The 19,076-nt window shown below is 39.4% G+C and overlaps 1 protein-coding gene across 1 annotated transcript in view; it reads left to right on the forward strand.

Annotated features, from left to right (window-relative positions):
• Positions 1 to 19,076, forward strand: part of LOC105833649 (neuroligin-4, X-linked) — a 133,807-nt gene that overhangs the window by 110,803 nt on the left and 3,928 nt on the right. The window contains exons 2-7 of the mRNA XM_028192481.2: positions 3,004 to 3,162; positions 7,956 to 8,153; positions 11,859 to 11,974; positions 15,238 to 15,470; positions 16,033 to 16,245; positions 16,799 to 16,937. Coding sequence (XP_028048282.2) covers positions 3,004 to 3,162; positions 7,956 to 8,153; positions 11,859 to 11,974; positions 15,238 to 15,470; positions 16,033 to 16,245; positions 16,799 to 16,937 — 1,058 coding nt within the window. The remainder of the gene's footprint in view (positions 1 to 3,003; positions 3,163 to 7,955; positions 8,154 to 11,858; positions 11,975 to 15,237; positions 15,471 to 16,032; positions 16,246 to 16,798; positions 16,938 to 19,076) is intronic.

Raw genomic sequence — 19,076 nt, forward strand, 5'->3', positions numbered from 1 at the left:
ACTGCAGTTGCACCCGACCTTGCAGCGCATCATTGTGTACATTTATCCTGACGTTAACCCTACCAGTTTCAGTTTTGCGTATCTCTCTTTTTGTATTTTCTTTCTCTATTTTCTCTCTGTGTCTGTATTTACGTTCGTAATATTTTAAAAATATAGTCGAAATAAACAAATACAAACGAAATATAGTCTGAGAAGTGAAAATCAGGCCAGAGATTGAAATAAAAGGAAACAGTTTAAAATACTATATCCAAATATAAGAAAAATAAAATTTCAAGTAAATTCTAGTTATGTAAAACTCATTAAATTTTTGTAGTAAACGAGCACTAAATATTCGCGTATTTATATTGATACGTAAAAATAATTTATTGGAATTTAATGAAAATTTTATTTTTAAAATCTGTTCAATTTAAAATATTAAATATTGCAGTAACGAAAATCCTCCAATAAAATTTCGATATTTATTTCATTTTGCTTAATTAAAAAAAATATATAAAAGCTACACACATTTTGATTCGATAAATGTTCTCTTGGTGCTTCTGGATTTTCGAATATTACGGCAACAAGAGATGAAATTAACTCTTGATGATGTAAAGTCGATTAGAAGAGATAAAGTTTCGATCTCTGTGATGAATGCGCAATATGTTTTTCCTGTCGGCGGCATTTGCAGTAGGGGAAGCCGAAAGGATTAAAGGAAGCGTTGCTAAGAAGGCGGATGCAATATCGAGTTTGCAAAATAAAGCGATCTAACGGGAACGCAGGTAGTTCTCGTTTACTATCCGCGATATCAAACTACGGAGCACCGCTTTATGAATATGTAAAGTCCGTTAGAGGCGCCCCAGCAAATTGTTTGTGGATCGCATCAAATATTGACAGGGCGCTTGTAAATTTATTCACGGCCGAAATAATGTACCGCGGCCGCCACAAGGGCGGATAAGTTGAAATCCCGATTTTCTCCCTTCCGCAACGGTGAAATGAGATTCTTATTCCTTGTTTAGGAAAAACGCAAAGCTGCAAAATCCTTCAATACCCCGAATTCCAGATTCGCGGATTTGATATCGAAAATTGGCGCTTGCCAGATAAAGCACATTCTCCCTTTCCTATTGTTAGATCTTCTTATCTTGGATTCCAATTTTTATTCAGAAATGTCGTAAATTTTCAAATTTGTTCTCCAAACCTTGAATCCTGACCCTCTGAATATTAGCAAACTTTTAAACTCCCAGAGGAGCTCTTAAAGATTTGTAAATTACAACTTGTTACGTCTGAATATATGTAACATGAAAACAAACTTTTGTTGTTTTAAAAAAGATCTTAGTAATGTTTATAAATACCTCGAAATAAACTTTACCTTGCTTTAATTTTGTTTTTATATAAAAAAAGGCCACATTCTTTCATACAAAAAGATATTTTGTACGGCATTAAAGAAGTTGGGAAAGAATAGCAAGAAGTTGGCTAGTTTAAGCACTTTCGATGTTACATGCAGACAATTAGTGACGGAATTCTCCCGTGAATTCCCAACCGTATAAAATGAGCTTTTAGTGGATAACATGTATCTGGGGACGTGTATTTCGTGCAATCGGTGGAGTCACCAATTAGGAAGTACGTGAGGAAGCTACAAGGTCGATAATGAAAATAATAATTAGCCGGCGTAGTTGCGGTCTATTAATTGATTTGGCCGCCGAATCGTCATCGTTCTGGACGGTCACTTAATTAGCACGGCCGGCCAATCAAGCGGCCGTTTGCTCACCTAATCGCATCGGTCGCGCTGCGTCCATTTTCCGCGACACTATTTTTTTTTCCGCGACACTTGATTCTTGCAAGATCCTCTTAGCAAATTAACTATCAAGAGTGCAAACGAATATCAAAAATCTCGTTTCTTGCGCAATATCAAAGAGAGAATTTATGTTATTAACGTAAATTACTTTTGAAGAATTCTAGAAAATAAATCTCGAAGGAAAAAACATTACGAACTTAATTTAATTTTTTCAAGCTTTAATTTGATATTTGTTGAACTGCAGCTTTTAACACCTCAAATCGAAAAACGGTATAAGGCCAGATATAAAATTATACGTAAAATGTCAAATTACGGCCTTACTGAAACAAAAAGAAAACAAAAGCTAAAATATCTTTTTTAATAATTAAAATAAAGCTGAAAGCAGAGAAATCATTGCAGGTTTATTGAAAACATTACATGGACTGGCTATAAACTGATCGATGAGACCTGTCATAGAGCCGTTGCGTTTCACGAGGGTTCGGCAAGGGAACGGAGGATGCAGAAGGCAACAGGGTTGATCGTGATGCGGGCCGCTATCGCGAGGATGATGACGCGTGATTTGTTGAATTATGACCGGTGCGCTCGGTCTGGCCGCAGCGATCACCCCTCGCGTGTTCACCCTTCCGGCATTACCATGGCAAATCAGATTGACGCACCCCTTTCGTGTGTACGAGTCACTGCCGTCGCCGCCGCTTGTTTTAATTACATCAAAAGCGATAGGCGACACGTCGCCGAACACGCACAGCTTGTCCATTAGGCACAGAACCCGAATGAGCATCGAGATTCTTCGCGTGCTACGCGTCGTAAGCACATTTGTACTTACAACAATGTTACAAATTTATCTGATTTGGATTTATTGTTAAGTGAAATATTTTATCACTTGCCTTTTTTTTTTAAGTGGTGGCTCAATTAATTCGTAGTCGTCGAAGAATAGACGCGAACGAAACATAATCTTTCCTGGGCATTTGAATTTTCTAAATACGTTCCGCTTTTCTATTATCAAGTGTAGAATAATTTGCAAATTGCGACTTTTTACGCGATAATTTACGATCATCTGACCGTTCGATTGCTGGTAAAGTTTGCATTTCCTCAAGACATGGTAATTCTTTACCCCACTGTCAAAACTTCGTAGAACCTTAAAAGACTGAAAAATGACCTTTTAAGGCCGCGCGACGTGAACTATCAGGTGTCGAGACTGTCGATCGATCACAGGATAATTTTATTGATTACAGCCGGCGCGAGGGACGGTGGCAGCAGAAGATATCCTGTGATTGTGTTCGTGCATGGCGAGAGCTACGAATGGAGCAGTGGAAATCCTTACGACGGCAGCGTCCTGGCAAGTTACGGGGGCGTCGTCGTCGTCACCATCAACTATAGACTCGGCATTCTGGGTAAGTCATGACAGATGCCTTCGATCCCAATTCGGTGACATATAGATCCTTTTATCCCTGAAACCCTGGATTTTCAGGAGAGCCAAATCTCCTCTTTTTTTTTTGGACCTGGAAATCTTGGGTGCTCGAGAATTCCTGCATCTTTGTCTATCCTCGGATGTGACCAAACATTTGGAATTGAAGGACCGCTAAGTTGTTGATGCGGCATCTCCCTGGATTCTTAAGATAGTTTTCTAGTTCCTGGAATTTTGACACAATGGATTCCAACTTCTCTTACAGTTCGCCTTACATAACTTTCCTATATCTAAGTTTTTATACAATTTACTTTATTTTTCATATAAATCGTAATTTTTTGGTCTACATCTCATAGATCGTTGACTTAGAAGATATTTAATATTCATCTCTTATTTCTTAGGCTCTGTATAAATATTCCTTCCCCTCATTCCGCGTGAAACCTCGATAATTAATCTCGATTGCTGAGTCAGATATAACTTTTGCGAACTGTTCGGAACTCAGATAAATCACATATGTTAGTTACTCGCTTAATGGTGCGAAACGTTACCTCACAGCAGTTAAGGTTTGAAACGAGCCAGTCGACCGTAGCTCATTAGCTATTTAGGGCCGGTTACACCAACGTCACTTAACGCTAAGTGTGTTTACTCAATTTTCCTGCTCTATCCACAACCAACGTTTAGACTAGTAACTATGATTGCGAGAAGGATGACCGACCAAAGTTTGTGTTGGTGCAACCGGTCAATTAGTTCAAAACACGCATTCGACGCAGAGTACCGCGATCTCGTGCGGGTTACGCCGAGACGCCATTAGATGGAACTTGTTACTCCGTGACGTTTGAGACGCTCGCTGGTCGATGGGCAAAGAAGCCGCAGAAAAAGTAGAAGAGCATGAAGAAAATGGTACCGAGAAGTTGCCCGCGAACACCACGGGGATTGCAAGTCCCGACAACCCAGGTTGTTGCCTGGCAACCCGGGCAACCAAATCTAATAGGAAACTCATTACGGCCAGGTCTTCCGTTTCACCAAACTAAATTCTTGACTCCACCTCTCTCCCCTACCCTCACCCTCTCTCACTCACTCATCCCGTTCTTCGGCTCGACAGCAAGCCCCGCTGTTCTCGTCTATCACCCTCGTTGCATACAGCGTACCTTAAAATCCTCTCGCCTTAAGATTTCAACAAAAGAGAATTAATAATTGCAAACTAAAAATTCAAGCGAAATAAAAGACCTAAAGAAACCCTGAAAAATCCTTATACTTTAGATTAGATTTGAACTGTTATTAGGTTACATTCAGATTTCATTATTAATTAATAATTCGTAGACGTCTTTTTCGATTCAAAGATATATTTTAGACGCGCGTGTTGTCTGAGTAATTACTGTTATTGTAAAATAGTGCAAGATTTAGCGTAAAAAAAAACAACAATTTATATATAAAGAAGAAAGTAGCGAAAAAGGTATCAATAAGGAAGCATTTCGCAGCAAGTCCGAAAGGTGATAACGGCAGTCGATCGGCAGCAAATAGCAAATCCAAATTTTGGAATTTGATTTTCTATCGATAGCGGAATGAAAAGCGAAAAGAGTCACGAGGAAAAAAACCACAGCCGGTAGCGGAATAAAATGGTGACGCCCAGGAAATTCCACTCCGCAGCGGCCGCAGTTTTTTCCATTTTCCTTCGTTTCGGAAAAATGATGCGGCGCTTTGTGAGCGCCGTGCCGAACGGCGATATTCACCGTGCCCTATTCCCCTCCACCCGCGCGTGTATACCAGCGTGTACCGGAAAATTTAAATCAACGAATAGCGTTCAGCAGTTCCATTGTAACGAGAAGAATAGGAGACGCGGAAGCGCAGCGCGACAGATACGCCGGAGGTTGAATATCAAATGGGACATGACCGGTGCTTTATTTCTATTCCGCTTTCATGTTCTCGCACCTCTCTGATGCGTGTGAGAGCGCGCAAAAGAGCTTTGTGCGTTTTTTTTCCCCTCCCTTTTCGACGTGGAGCACGGAGAATCGTTATTGGATCGGATCAGACATCGCCCGAAGGCTAGAAGCGAGACGAAGAGGCGCCACACGTAAGATGAAAAAGATTGTACCAGGCGAGACGCAAACATCCCATTACACAAAAGTCTCCGTAGATTCTAATCCTACAGGAATTCAACGTCACATAAATGCAAAGAAGGACCCCGAAGGAGGAGGACAAAAATCACACTTCTCAATAATCCGATCGATATCAGATTGCGTCACCGACGTCCTATTGAATAAAAGTCTTAGGGAGAAAGATACAACAAACGGTGAGAACTCAATCTCCTCTAAAACTTGAAGCTGTAAAAGAACGTTCAAGGAAAGAGACGAGGAGAAATAAAAGATTCGAATATTCCCTGCAAAAACTTTACATTATAATTACATCAGGAGCAATTGAATAGGGAGATACCGCCCTTTGTAACAATTCGTACAAAGTGGTACTAATTGGCACAATTTGCGAAGAGATGCATACACGGGCAAAAAATCTAAAAAAAACTATTTCTTATTTGTAAGGAGAAATTTTTATATAAAATTAAATAAAATATATATAGCGCAATTTCCCGTTTGTAAAAGAAATTCTATAGAAATTCTAAAAAGTAATGAAACGATCATCTCACACGTTAGCAGAAAATCTTGTAAGAAGTTAAGTTTGTAGAATCGAGAGGAAAAGAATACACGGAAAGGGGACGGAAACTTCCCTACGCACACAATTCGATTGGACGGATAATTATTAAACAATCTGCAGGAACTTCTAATCCCACTTAATCTTATAAGGACCTACGTGACCCTGGGGTAATCCCGTAAGGAAACTCAGAAAGGGGAAAGTTGGGGCGTTTTTCCACTCAGCATAGCTTTCCAAATTATCGATTTGGCAAGGCCGGGAAACAGTCGGCGCAACATCGTTGACCTAGATCCTGGCGACAGTAACGCCTCCCTTGTTAAGGTACCGAGTGCCCTAAAGTTAATGCGCACTGGCAAGTACACACACGGCGGCTCATAATGGGAATAATCCTCTTAGCTCCGCGAAGAACAATCTCCAAAACGTCGACGGGCAAATATGATGGATAATTTAATGGCGCGGTGTTTCGAGCGGCGCGACGGGGCAAACATACCGACCAGGCGCAATCTTATTGCAGAGGTGAAATATCACGTCCGAGCTCTTGCCAGCAACAACAATCGCCATTCGCGATTTAATTCGGCCGAGCGAAAGGAAGGAAAAGGAAGGAAAGCCCTCGAAGGGTCGCGCCTGATTCGATTAGCGCTAATCTAATTTCATTCTTCATCTGTATTAAAAGAAATTGGAGCTAATTGACTACATGGATAGCTGACACTGCTGATAATTCCTGGTTTCGCTAAATTGAAAAATTAATAATTTAATTATTAAAGAACAATTTTCATCAAAAGACATTTAATTCTTTCTTTTTTAATAATTTTACTCGGCGTTTGTTATATGAGAATGTCGTTATGCGAAAATATTAAAACGTGTCGTGCCAATTCGTATATACTATAATTGGATTTAGAGAAAGAAGAAAGTAGCCATAATTGCCGTACAATATAATGAAAAGTACTTAGCCGGAATCATCTCATTACTATTCTGCGTGCGTAACACAGAAATTTCCTCGTATCATAGACTGTTGTTTCAACCGTATTCAACCGGATAGGACGGTGGAACAAATACGGGAATAAATATGCACAAGCCTGGACGGCTGGCAGATTTACGAATACAGATTTATTTGGCGGAAACGGAAGGGAAAAAGTAAAGTCGGTCTATTGACGAATGTATTTCGACGAGGACGAGGTCGGAACGGTTATGCGTATCACAACAGTGCTGAGCCCGACAAATCGGGTAAGACTGTTGCCAATGGCGCCATCCGGCCGTCATAAATATCACCTCGAGTCCGCCAATTGATAGCGATATCTCGCTCGGCGAAACGATACACAAAGTAGGACGTGATACGCGTCTGAATACTAAATCATACCGGTGGCTCGCCAGACGAGCCAATCTCTACATCCCGTAGCCATTTAGCCCTTTCGCGCGGGAGAGCTGTGCCCGACGCGAGGTTTCTCGTAGCCCAAATAATTCACGTAACAGACAGATGCAAAAACCAGTTAGTGCTTCAGGATGCGCGTAAAATTAAGCTTAGCGCAACAATTTCGATCGTATTGCATTTCTAAATCAAGTTGCGATCTCAAACATAAAAAAAAGGATTTTTTTAAAACGTAAAACAATTTATATAAGCTGTTGTGTGAGCTTGTGGAATATTGTCAAATCATTTAATAACCATTAAACAACCATTTCCTCTAATAATACATATTTAAAAAAGACTCGATAACGTTACAAATAATTCAATCAGTAACTAATATAAAAATAACTTGCTATAAATTTTTAAAATTTGACGTAGCTTTTTTCGCGCTAGCTCATGAAACTCTAAACTACTCATTACACATGCACCTAGATTTATTAAACAATTAAACCCTGTGATGATGTCTCAAAGGAAATAACGACCAAATAATGGTTAGAACTGCCTCTAGATTTCCTTCCTTATTTTTCACATTCAGACCTAACATAATTCAATTTCATTGTATCCCGTGATTTATCTCGGCTGTCATTCGATGGTCCGCGACATGCGACAATTGGAGTTAAGCCCATCGGCAGTAATTCCGGGGGCGATCACGTTGATGTTATACTAGCCGTAACCATCGATAATGGACACCGAGAGCGTCGCGCTAACCATAAGCGGGCTTGTTTTGATTGCAGGCTTTCTAAACGCCAACACAGACTCGCACTTACGCTCGCCGGCGAATTATGGTCTGATGGACCAGATCGCAGCGTTACACTGGGTACAGGAGAACATCGCTTATTTCGGGGGCGATCCCAAAAACGTCACGCTGGTAGGACACGGCACCGGCGCCGCCTGCGTGAACTTCCTGATGACCAGCCACGCGGTACCCGACGGTGAGTCACGTTCAGTCAGCACATATGTTCGCGATGTTCTCGAATTTATTATATTAACTCGGGCGACACTTCTTTCGAGGATAATACGCAAATAACTATCAGAATACGTGTACAAATTTACGCTATCAAACGTAACAAGTGCGAATAGATACGAATTTTTAAAAAGGATGAATTACAAAAAATTTTGGTAAAGGAAAATTGATTCGGAGTTGACTTAACACATTCACAGGTCGAGAAAAGTGCAACTAATCCGCGTAACAAAAATTTGAGAGGGGAGCTAAAACTTAAATTAAAAAATCCTTTGATTATCTCGGATACGTCGTACAGAAATGTTCTTGTAATAGTTCATTGTCTTGGGACCAACCCATAGAAAGCTGTTTCTCTTGTCGCGTAGCATGAAAACAGATAATGTCACGTAGAAACGGGGTAGAGTGCGAGAGGTGAGCGGTAGGGGGAGGAGGGTAGAGGTCGAAGAGCGAGAAGCCGCGCGAGACAATGATACGGGGAAGCTAGGAATAATGGGGTGGTTTACCAGCCGCCATAAATTATGGAGGAATCAGCTGGCCCCACCACCATTGACAACTCGCAGCTGTAGTGAATTATCATCTCTAGAAGGTTCTCCAACGATAAGCTCTGCGGTTCCAAAACAGATTGCGATGCTCTGTTTTTTTTTTCTGTCCTCCTGGGCGGATAAAACCAGTAACCGCGTGACTCATCGAAGAACACGACGAAGAATAATAGCGAGCGATATCCGGCTAAAAATTATATCGTTTTATCTCTTTCTTACAAGCTGATGCTGTTTCCGTACAAAAACTTACCGCGATATAGTGATAAATAATAAAGAACGACAAAGTTTACAGTCTCATCGTTAGACCGCAGACAAAGTAAAGGGAAAACTTCAGTGAATTTATATATTTTTTTTTTCTTAAATTCAAACTGCTTAAATTTCTTCGGTTGTTTTTCAGATTTCTATGATTGATTTAAATTTTTCTCACCCCCGTTTTCTTTTTCCATTATCCTTCATTGAATATGTGCATTTCATTTGTTCCTCATATTTTGTATCCCAGCTTTTACAAATCCCGAATTCTTTATTTCTCAGTTTCTCTAGTCTACTTAAATTCTGCGTCTTGAATAATTTATATCCTTGAATCTTTGGATCTTGGCTTCTTCAAATCCTGATTTTTCAATTTCTCGATTGCTTCTTAGCTTTCTTGGTTTCTCGATCTTTTTGAATTTTAGTTTCTCTTTTTTAATCTTGATATTCGGATCTCGATTACTCGTTTCCTTTAATCCTGCACCTTTAATTCGTCAAACGCTTGGCTCCTTGGGATCTTGTTCCGTCGAAGGAATTAATTAATCCTTGGGTATTATGGAGACCTGCCATTAAATCCAAGTAACGCGACGGAATTTGAGCCGGCGATAATCCTTTAATAGTCCTTTAATGTCGCGAGCTTCGACACCATCTTATCGTTCGGTGTCGTCCTCTCAACGACGACGGATATCGGAAGAACGGGGCCATCTTGATTCTGTAATGTCGGAAATACGTCGAGGATGCCGTCAGGATATTCAGAGTTTACTCTGGCATCTCCTTCGCTAAATGAATGAGACCGAATCAAGATCTCGACATGTATCGGACTAATAAGATCAAGACGACACATTTCCTTGAATATTAAGATGGCTGGCCGATCGCCCTACAATTTACACGTGAGAAAACGTCGCCTGTCGCTTTTTAGCCCTGTCTTCGTTTGCGTACTTGAATACACAGATACTGCAAGAATACACTGAAAAAAAAAATATATATTTAATAAAATGTGTTATTGCGGGCTGCCAATTACAGACATACTCAATACAATAATATATGCTATTGCAGTATCAACATTGTACTTGCATTAATAGCAAATATTATTGTATTGAGTATTTTATGTAGTTGGCAGCCCGCAATCACACATGTTATTGGCTATATTACTTTTTTTTTTCTGTGTACTAGAGGGAATTTATTGGATATTAAACAAACTATTTTGTGTTACGTACAAATTAATAATTTTATAATTAATAATAAATAAACGAGAAATTTAAAAGTAATAATATTGAGAGAGTCAAACATAATATAATGTACATTAACAATAAAATAGAAATAATTGAAACAATATACGTATGCTGCAAATGTGTAAATTAATTAATTCCATTATGAATAATTAACAAGAAAACTTGTACACTAAGTTTTTGGTTAGCACTGTACAAGATCTGTTATATGTAGCAGCATCTTTCATGGAATCTCTCCTCGAGATCAAGATTAACGACTCACAAAATTGGGATTAAGCGACTTATCCCGTCTTCTGTATTAAATAATAGACGAACTAACACGGCGAAGTTGTGTAACGTCGTGTTCGTCCTGCTGCCTTAATTTTCTTCGCGCTGCAAGCCGTGCACTCTATTCATGTTTTACGTAATGTCCAATTTTGCGACGTGTGATGAGAAAATTAATGACTAATGAGCTCTTGCTCGACTCTTTGTCCTACCAAGATATTACATACAATTTTATTATTACTACCCCGAGGGAAAAGAAATTCCTGATATTTTGTTTTCCTCTCTGTTTTCTCTTCTACAGAAAATATAAATTATTAATTAAGTTAAAAAGATGTTTCAACAACCTCGGAAAATGTATAAGAAAATTCATTTACTTAATTAATTTTCTCTCTTTACGTAATATTAACGTAAATGCAATGACGTAAGCAATGTAAAAATGCAGATAGTAATAATGATAATCAAGCCATTTTCATATTGTACGTACCTTGATGCAAGATCAGGTTGTTGCGGTTTAAATTTTCCCTATAAAAGTTCTCCGATCGCGTTTTTCAATACCGCAGTGCATTTATCTTATTTTTTTTTTCCCGACATCTTGTACGTGGCCACGTTGTGCGAGTCTTGCCCCTCATCTTTAGAGCGGAAATCGCTGATAACGTCGTAATGGAAGTCGTTGATTGGAAATAAATCTATCGAGCGGTCGAGATGAGTATTCGTTACTATGCATTGAAACTCGGATTGTGTTTCGTTTACTCAGGTAATATCGTAGTTCCGTCCGCGCGAAGGGAATCGACCCCGAAATCATCTCGAAATTCAATTCTGCGTCGCGATATATAATCTCTCTCTTCCCACACACGAACAAACACTTTCGCATTACGTGATGCGATTTGCAAATCCCGGGAACAAAGCGGGGGCCCTTTCGAAAAGTGCGACACAAAGATTCCAAGCATCGCGCAGATTCCGGGATTGCGTCTTGAATCGCAGCGATTCTCGGATATAGAATTTTTACGATATACAAAAACATTTCTCGACGCACAAAGGACGCCAAGATCGCAGCGTCGCTCGGAATTTTGTGCGAAACAATAATAACTGTGCGGGACGGGAAAATACTTGGGGAAGGGGGCACTAAACATCTTACAAAGTATTAATAATTAATTATACCGCTATTGAAGTTTCTATACCGCGCGAAACGCTGCAAAGTATATTAATAACGTCTTAATGATGAGAAGACCCGTTTATTTATCTACTATTATTATTATTATTATTATTGTTATTATCATTAGTGAGAGTAATAAGTTACATTTCAATTAATAACTTTTACAAAGTCTGGCGTGTTCATCAAGGCTTTTCACAAAACTCCACGAAACTGTGCGTGACGTAAACTCGTTGGTTCAATTGCAGGTCTACTGTTCCATCGGGGCGTTCTGATGTCGGGCAGCGCACTTTCACCCTGGGCGTTGGTGAGAGGCGCCGCCAATTACGCCATGCAGGTCGCCAAACACCTAAATTGTTCGTCGGTGAGTAACCAGCAAACATGTCCTCCCGATCGCCGCGAAATTATCCCGCGCGTCAGCCTATAATTTCATTGCCTCCTCTCACTCTCTTCCGTTACGCGAGCCTCCCCCACCCCCACCCCCCCCCTCCCGCCCCTAAAAAATAACGATATCTCCGTTCGTCAACGTAGAATTCAGGGTGACACGGAAATTTAGATTAATGCATCTTGCGCACGTGTGCAAGTCAAAATTAGATTTAATATTATAATTAAAACGGAAGCTTTTTCAGACGAAGGCAAATGTTAAAAGTAGAAAATGTAGGAAATGAAATTTGTAACGCGCGGAGAGAATTCGGTCGGGGAATTTTCAAATATTTAAAAGCTTTGAGCTGATTTTGATTTTACGAGAGGCAGCGTAACGCGCTGAATTCGTGGCGCGTTAAATTCGGATACATTTCGTTTATTTCGATCTAGACGAACGGGATGAGGGCAGATCGACAGGGACGCGCGTTCGTTATATTTCATCGTGTCGCCGTCTCTCCCCGCGTTAATTCTTATTCGCTCGTTTTCGAGCGCGGGCTCGCATAATTCGCGATAATTCCGATCGTCGGCGGCGAAATGACCGCGTAAAAGCGGCCGGGGCATAAATTAAAATATCAAATGCGAGTACACTCGCGCACCCGGTGTTTTTACAGCATTAATTACGCAATACCAATTATATTAACGGCGCGTTTCAATTAAGCTAATATACACTCGAGACATCGGCCCCAATAGTGCAAGTGTGCGCGCGCACTTTCAATAAAGGGACGTTAAATTTCGCCAAATTGCCGAGCGGGCAATGCAAATTTGGTATGCGTACAGCTACAGTGAAGCCGTGACAATTATTTTATCAATTAGAAATTTCTCGATTGCTCGAATAACATTTTATATATCAATTTTACAGGAAATGACGTTAAGTGAAGTTGTATAGCTCAAATTTCAATCAATTCGTGAAATTCGTTTTATAACTCGCACTTTAATAAAAGATACCACACCATTGCACAGATTCGTCATTCTCGCCCTGTGCTCTCCTACCTTCCTTTCCCGTTTTTCTCTCTCTTCCTCCCTCGGATTCACTCCTGCGCTACGAGCCATGAAAAATATGTTGTCCCCGGTTGACGGTTATTTTATTAAAGGTGAATTACGTACTTGGCTCACTTTATAACCGCAAAGCCATCGTGACGTATTCCTTATTGAAATTGATATGCACCGCTGTAAATTTCCACGACGATATTCCCGATCCTCCGGAGGTGGAGGAGAGACTTCGATATCTAGAAGCTCGTCGCGTTTTCTCGTCCATCAAAAATAACGCAATAAAGGATAACCCGGTTCCGAGTGTTTTTCCAATTCGAACTTTCCCCCCGTGGATAATTCGGGCGTGCGGTTCGAAAGTGGGGAGGTGGAAATAAAATTGATTCCCCCTCTGCAAATTCGCGGATCCGTATGGTATAATATAATCCCCATTTCAATTTCCATTTTGCGCGCCGCCATTTTTCCGCGAGACTCTTTTAGAGACATCGAGAAACAATCGAAATTTAATCCTCATTTAATTGTTACTTTTAATCGCAAACCGCAAACCGGAATAATTTAGGTTCGATAAACCGTATTTTCAGCTGTTTTTTCGAATTAATATTTTTCGAAAAAAAACAGAAAAAATATTTGTTTAACTATTATCAATTTCGTATTTATAAAAATTGTCTTTTCTATTTATATTAAATAAATTTCTATAAATCTCAAATATTCATCTTAAATAAACAATATTCACATAAAAATAGTATGTAAATAACATTACATTTTCATTTAACACACATTTTCTAATTTATTGACAGTACTTACCATCACAAATTTTTTTAAGTAATAAAAATTTCAATTTTTTAAACATTTTAAATATTCAACTCCGAGCTTAATTGGTCTACACATAAACAAATTAATTTTATTCATTTACAGAACAGATTTGGGTCACGACAAAATTTACATAATCTTGAATATTCAAAATACAAAAAAAAAATTCAAATCTTTGTAATTCTTCCTCAATTACAGCACATTTTCTACTTCGTATTGAAATAATTTTAGATCCAGGTAGAAAACTGCCGTCAAAATTGTTTGCATTACAAATACAAAGAACAATCTATAAGAACTCATAATTTTTTTCACCAGCTTGAAAATAGGTATAATGCATCCTTCAATGACGTTCTCGTCACGTTCAACAAATATTCCTCATTTTTTTTTTTTTTCAGAAAAAAATTTGATTCTTCTTTTTCTCCATTCATCTGTTTATCGTGCGCGATAAACCGCGCGTAACGCACGGGATAACTCACGTGGCAAATCGCCCGAGCGTAGCGGAAGACGTATCAGAGTTGACGCGTTCCGCGTGGGGAAAGGGTCGACATTTTCCGGCGAGGGTGTACCATCGGAACAAGACGGGCGTGCCTTAACGAGGCTGCTTCGCAGGGAAGCAGACCGCCGCGTCGGCAGGGTAAACAAGGTTTTCGTGCGTTGCTCAGCGGAATTTAACGCCGCCGGGAGAGCGTCCAGTTCCAGAGAACCGGGAGGACCGGGAGGCTTTATCGGCACCGGCAGGCGGCCGCGGCGATTCGCTTTAATTTCGGGGTCGCACGCAAATGAATTGCTTTAGGGTCGGTAATCGTCTTTGGAAATCCAGCTCCCAATGCAGACGCGGCGGCCAGCCGCAATCGAATGTCGAGTCGCCCGCTGACTAAATGCGACGTCCTGCGTGTGTGCAAATTGCCCGGGCGCACGTGGACAGAGGCAACGTCATTCCGCCATCGAAACGGGAGGGAAACACGTCTGATTGTCCCGATAAAATTACCCGGCACAATCGCGTTAAATGTTACGACTTAATGGGGGATCCCGCAGCACGCGGTCTTAATTGTAATGGCGAGTTCTATGGCCAATTCAAAGTGTCGTTTTCTAAGCGAAAATGCCAAGGGTGATTGTTAATCGCGATTTTTCAATTATTGGCCATTGCTCATGAAACACGATTGTAATTGAGTTTGATTAACGTTATGTTATTATCGTTCTGTTAAAAATCTGCTCGAAATCAAATAATTTTATTACTTATCTCGATTCTGCTCAAACTCAGAAATCATTTGGCTTAAAAAAAAAAAATAGAAGATTGAGAAATATTGTAAAATGTTAATGCTCCTCTTTTTGCGCTCGTGCAACATAAGACGTGGAGGATTCTAATTGTTGTGATCCCTCTAAAATATTGATTTCATTCTGTCGCAGGTGGCGGAAGATCCTCAGGCTCTGTTGAAGTGCCTGAGAACTGTGTCCTTGAGCGAGCTGGTATCGGTGCCTGTTAAAGGGCTCGAGTTCGCGCCGGCCTTTGGCCCCAGTATAGACGGCGTCGTAATCGATCCCGGCGATCCCGAGGATCAGGACTACACCCTGCAAGTCGACACGATCAATACGCTCAACAACATCCTTCTGAGGAAGGACGTCGTGGCAAAACTGTCGAGGTACCGCGGCCCCCCTCTTTTTGTTTCGATCGTTATAACTAGCGAAATCGAGCATCGAGGCGAGAGAGAAAATAAATAGCGCGAGAAACAATACCCGAGTTCTGCACGGCAACATCACGGAGAAAGATAAAAATCGCGTCTCACAACATCGAGAATAACTCTTTCATTCCTTCCGTCGGAAAATACGAAAAGCTCGCGTAAACAAGAATGTAAACGTCAAAAAAATTTTAGTATTCAAAGCACCGCTGGGAAAAAAATCCGAGTGTTTAAGAAGCCTCTAAATTCAAATGTAGATAGTTGAAACCCTTTATACTCATATTGTTAATTATCTTCATAATTTGTAAAATTTTTAATAATTCTAATGAATATTGTATGATGGCATTAGAATTTCACAGTCGAGCCTTCAAGATTCGCAAAATAACTAAAAAGAAAACTGCTCATATCTCAGGGAACTTTTCGCACTTCAAGACGAAGCTTATAAGCCCCGAAAATGTTTTGTAAATTGCAAACTTGTTTATCTTTGTTTTTTTAACGGTTTAAAGAAAAATTCTTGGATTCACAGGTACGATTTGATGGTGGGTGTTGTTCGCTCCGAGGCGTATTTTTCGTTAACCGCTGACGATGCTCAGTACGGGATCGAAGCCGACAGAAGGACGAAGATTCTGCGTGAATTCGTGCGGAACACGTATACGTATCACCAACCGGAGATCCTAGCAACCATAATAAACGAGTATACGGATTGGGAGCGGCCTGTGCAACATCCTGTCAATATTAGGTAAATTCTAGGAAAATTTAATTGAAGATAAATTTTGAAGCAATATCATTTTATATTTATTTTAATTATCGTTCCATCCATTTTAATTAATCTTTAACTATTATTCATTTTATTGGTGGCAAATAAATCAGCCGTCATATTGTACATTTATTAGTTCTTTATCTATAATTATTTGTTTCATTATACTTACTATAAATATATTATAAACTAATATTCGTTTTAAAAAAGAGTACCTTATTTTACAATCTGCTGATTGATATGTATTGGATAATTTTTTATTATAAAATAAGAGTATTCAATTTTAGATGTACACACTACATGCCAAAAGATAGGAAACAAAGATTTCCAAATTGTTGGCCTATAATTTATAAATATATAATATAATAACATATATATAAATATAATTATAAATTACGAAATTTCTATTACAATTTACATTTTACTTGTTTTTACTTTATTATTTATTTTTAAACTCATTTCAAGTCAAAATTTGACAAAAATTTACGAAGTATATTTATGGAAGCTACAAGAAGGACTTATATATTTTTTTCAGAGACGAGACTCTAGAAGCCTTGGGGGACGCGAATACGGTCGCTCCGGCAACGAGAACCGCGGATCTTCACAGCCAATCCCATAGGAATTCCTATCTATATGTCTTCGACTATCAAACGAAATTCGGAGACTATCCTCAGGTTTGTTATCAAAATATACTTTTTTTTACCACGCAAGCTGGAAAAAATAATTAAAAGAATCTAGATGCTAAAAAGTCTAAAAAATAAAAGAGCTGTTAATATATCTGTGATATTTTTGTTACATTATGTAAACTTTCAATATTATTATTGTATTAATTTTTGCATTATTTTCAATATTACATTTTATTTATTTTCAATATTATGGAATTTAATAATAAATCTGTTGTGCAATAAATTTTGCTCATTCGTAATAGACTTTATATATATAAAAGGAGCTCAATTACATATTTAAAAAATTCTATTAATAAAAAAGTAGCACGGTAAAGATAAATTCAGCTTATTTATATATACATATATAATCTCCATCTATTTTTCACATTATCTAATTTATTAAAGTTACTTGTAACGCCTACATACGAGAGAGAAGTTGAGATTCACCGGAAATGCGACAACATGGCGGCTCTTGTTCATATCTGATTTCAGAAACTTACGATGGGCGTACGGCCCCTTTCCTCCCTCATTCCCCCTTCCTTTATCTGCTCCTAGTTTCGAACTTTGAATGAATTTCAGTGGCGCGATTATTAATGCCACATATATCAGCAATATCCACTCTCCTCTCATCCGGGTGTCTAACAAGAAACGGATGCGCAGAAGGAAATCCGAAAATTGCACCGATGAGATTAGTTATTACCGCTGCGCCGAATTTCGAGATATTTCAAGATATATATTCTCTTGTATGTAATATGTATCTACATCAAGAATAGTTCGCGTGTTAGTCGCACATCTCACACATACAGTAAAACAAGTATACGTGACGCATATATATATATATATATAAATACGGCAAAGAGAAGTCGCGGAAATTAAAGAATTATCAGATACTCGAGAAAAATAATAATCCTCTTGTAGTAAAAAATTCTCTCTTCGACTTTTCGTAAGAGGTTAAAATTCGCTGAATAAATTATCACCTCCGTATTTATCCGTCCGTAAATTCGAAAAACAACGGCGAAGAGGTGGAATTTTAAAGAAGCCCGAACGATGGAAGGAAAAGGAGGAGGAGGGGGGGGGGAGGGAGGAGGATTTGAAATTCCACGTTCGCCTCGCACCTGCAGCTTCCGCGCACTTTTTCCTTCTCACCCCATGCCGTCATTTCTACCGGCACCTTTATGCCTTACACCCGGTGCACTTTGCATACGAATATCGTCTGGCACCTCGACCTGGCGATCACCGTTGCCGTCACTGGCGAAATGAAAGTGCATTAAACGTTCAGCGCGGCCCCCTCATACCCCCTTTCCGTCTCGCGCCACGAAGCCAACGAAGAATAAGGATCGCGCGTAAACGCTGCAACGAACTTATTGCGTCTGCACGACTGCATCCAGAAAAACGTTTCGGTTGCATTCGCGAAACGTTCGCCCTGCAGAAATATATGCGCTAACTGGATATTTCATATTCCCGGGCTGTGAAGTGAAACATATACCTAATTCGAGGCATTGGGATATTTTTAATGTATTCCGTATTTCAAAGGAGCACCTTTTCATATTCTACGCGAATAATAGCTAATAATTGTAATCAATAATTGTAAAATGAGTTATAACCGAGCAACATGTTAATTTATCGGAATGATCGTGATCAAAAGAGTAATTATTTCCCGTTTAATGAATGATAATTTAATCGTAACTTGATCACTGCTATTATTCATTAAGTATTCCAACAGTTTATTCTGTAATTGTTAACATCAACCACCAATTTAGTGACTCCGGCAATCATTATTAGAGCATATTTCATTCTTGGATTTTGAAATAAGCCATAAAAACCGTTTTAAAAGTTGGTTCTAGATAGAAACACGATTTCACACTTTCTCATGGATAATTCACATTTTTCGAGAACGTGAACTCGGGCTTGTTAAAATGGCGAGCAAACGCGAAGTTTGCAGAATAGGCCGAGGTATTTTTACAATTTCAACGAGAAATCGCAGGTGCTCCTGGAACCCAGGCAGATTCCACGAGTGCTTTCGTATGATCGAACGTAAAAGAGCGTTCTCCAACCCCGAAAAAATTCTTTTGAATTCCGCGGTTAGTTCGGTCTGCTTTCCTTTCATCTCCCTTCTTCTTTCGCCTGATTAAACCACACAATTAAACA

The sequence above is a fragment of the Monomorium pharaonis genome, chromosome 5, assembly GCF_013373865.1.
Source record: "Monomorium pharaonis isolate MP-MQ-018 chromosome 5, ASM1337386v2, whole genome shotgun sequence".
NCBI classification, from domain to species: domain Eukaryota; kingdom Metazoa; phylum Arthropoda; class Insecta; order Hymenoptera; family Formicidae; genus Monomorium; species Monomorium pharaonis.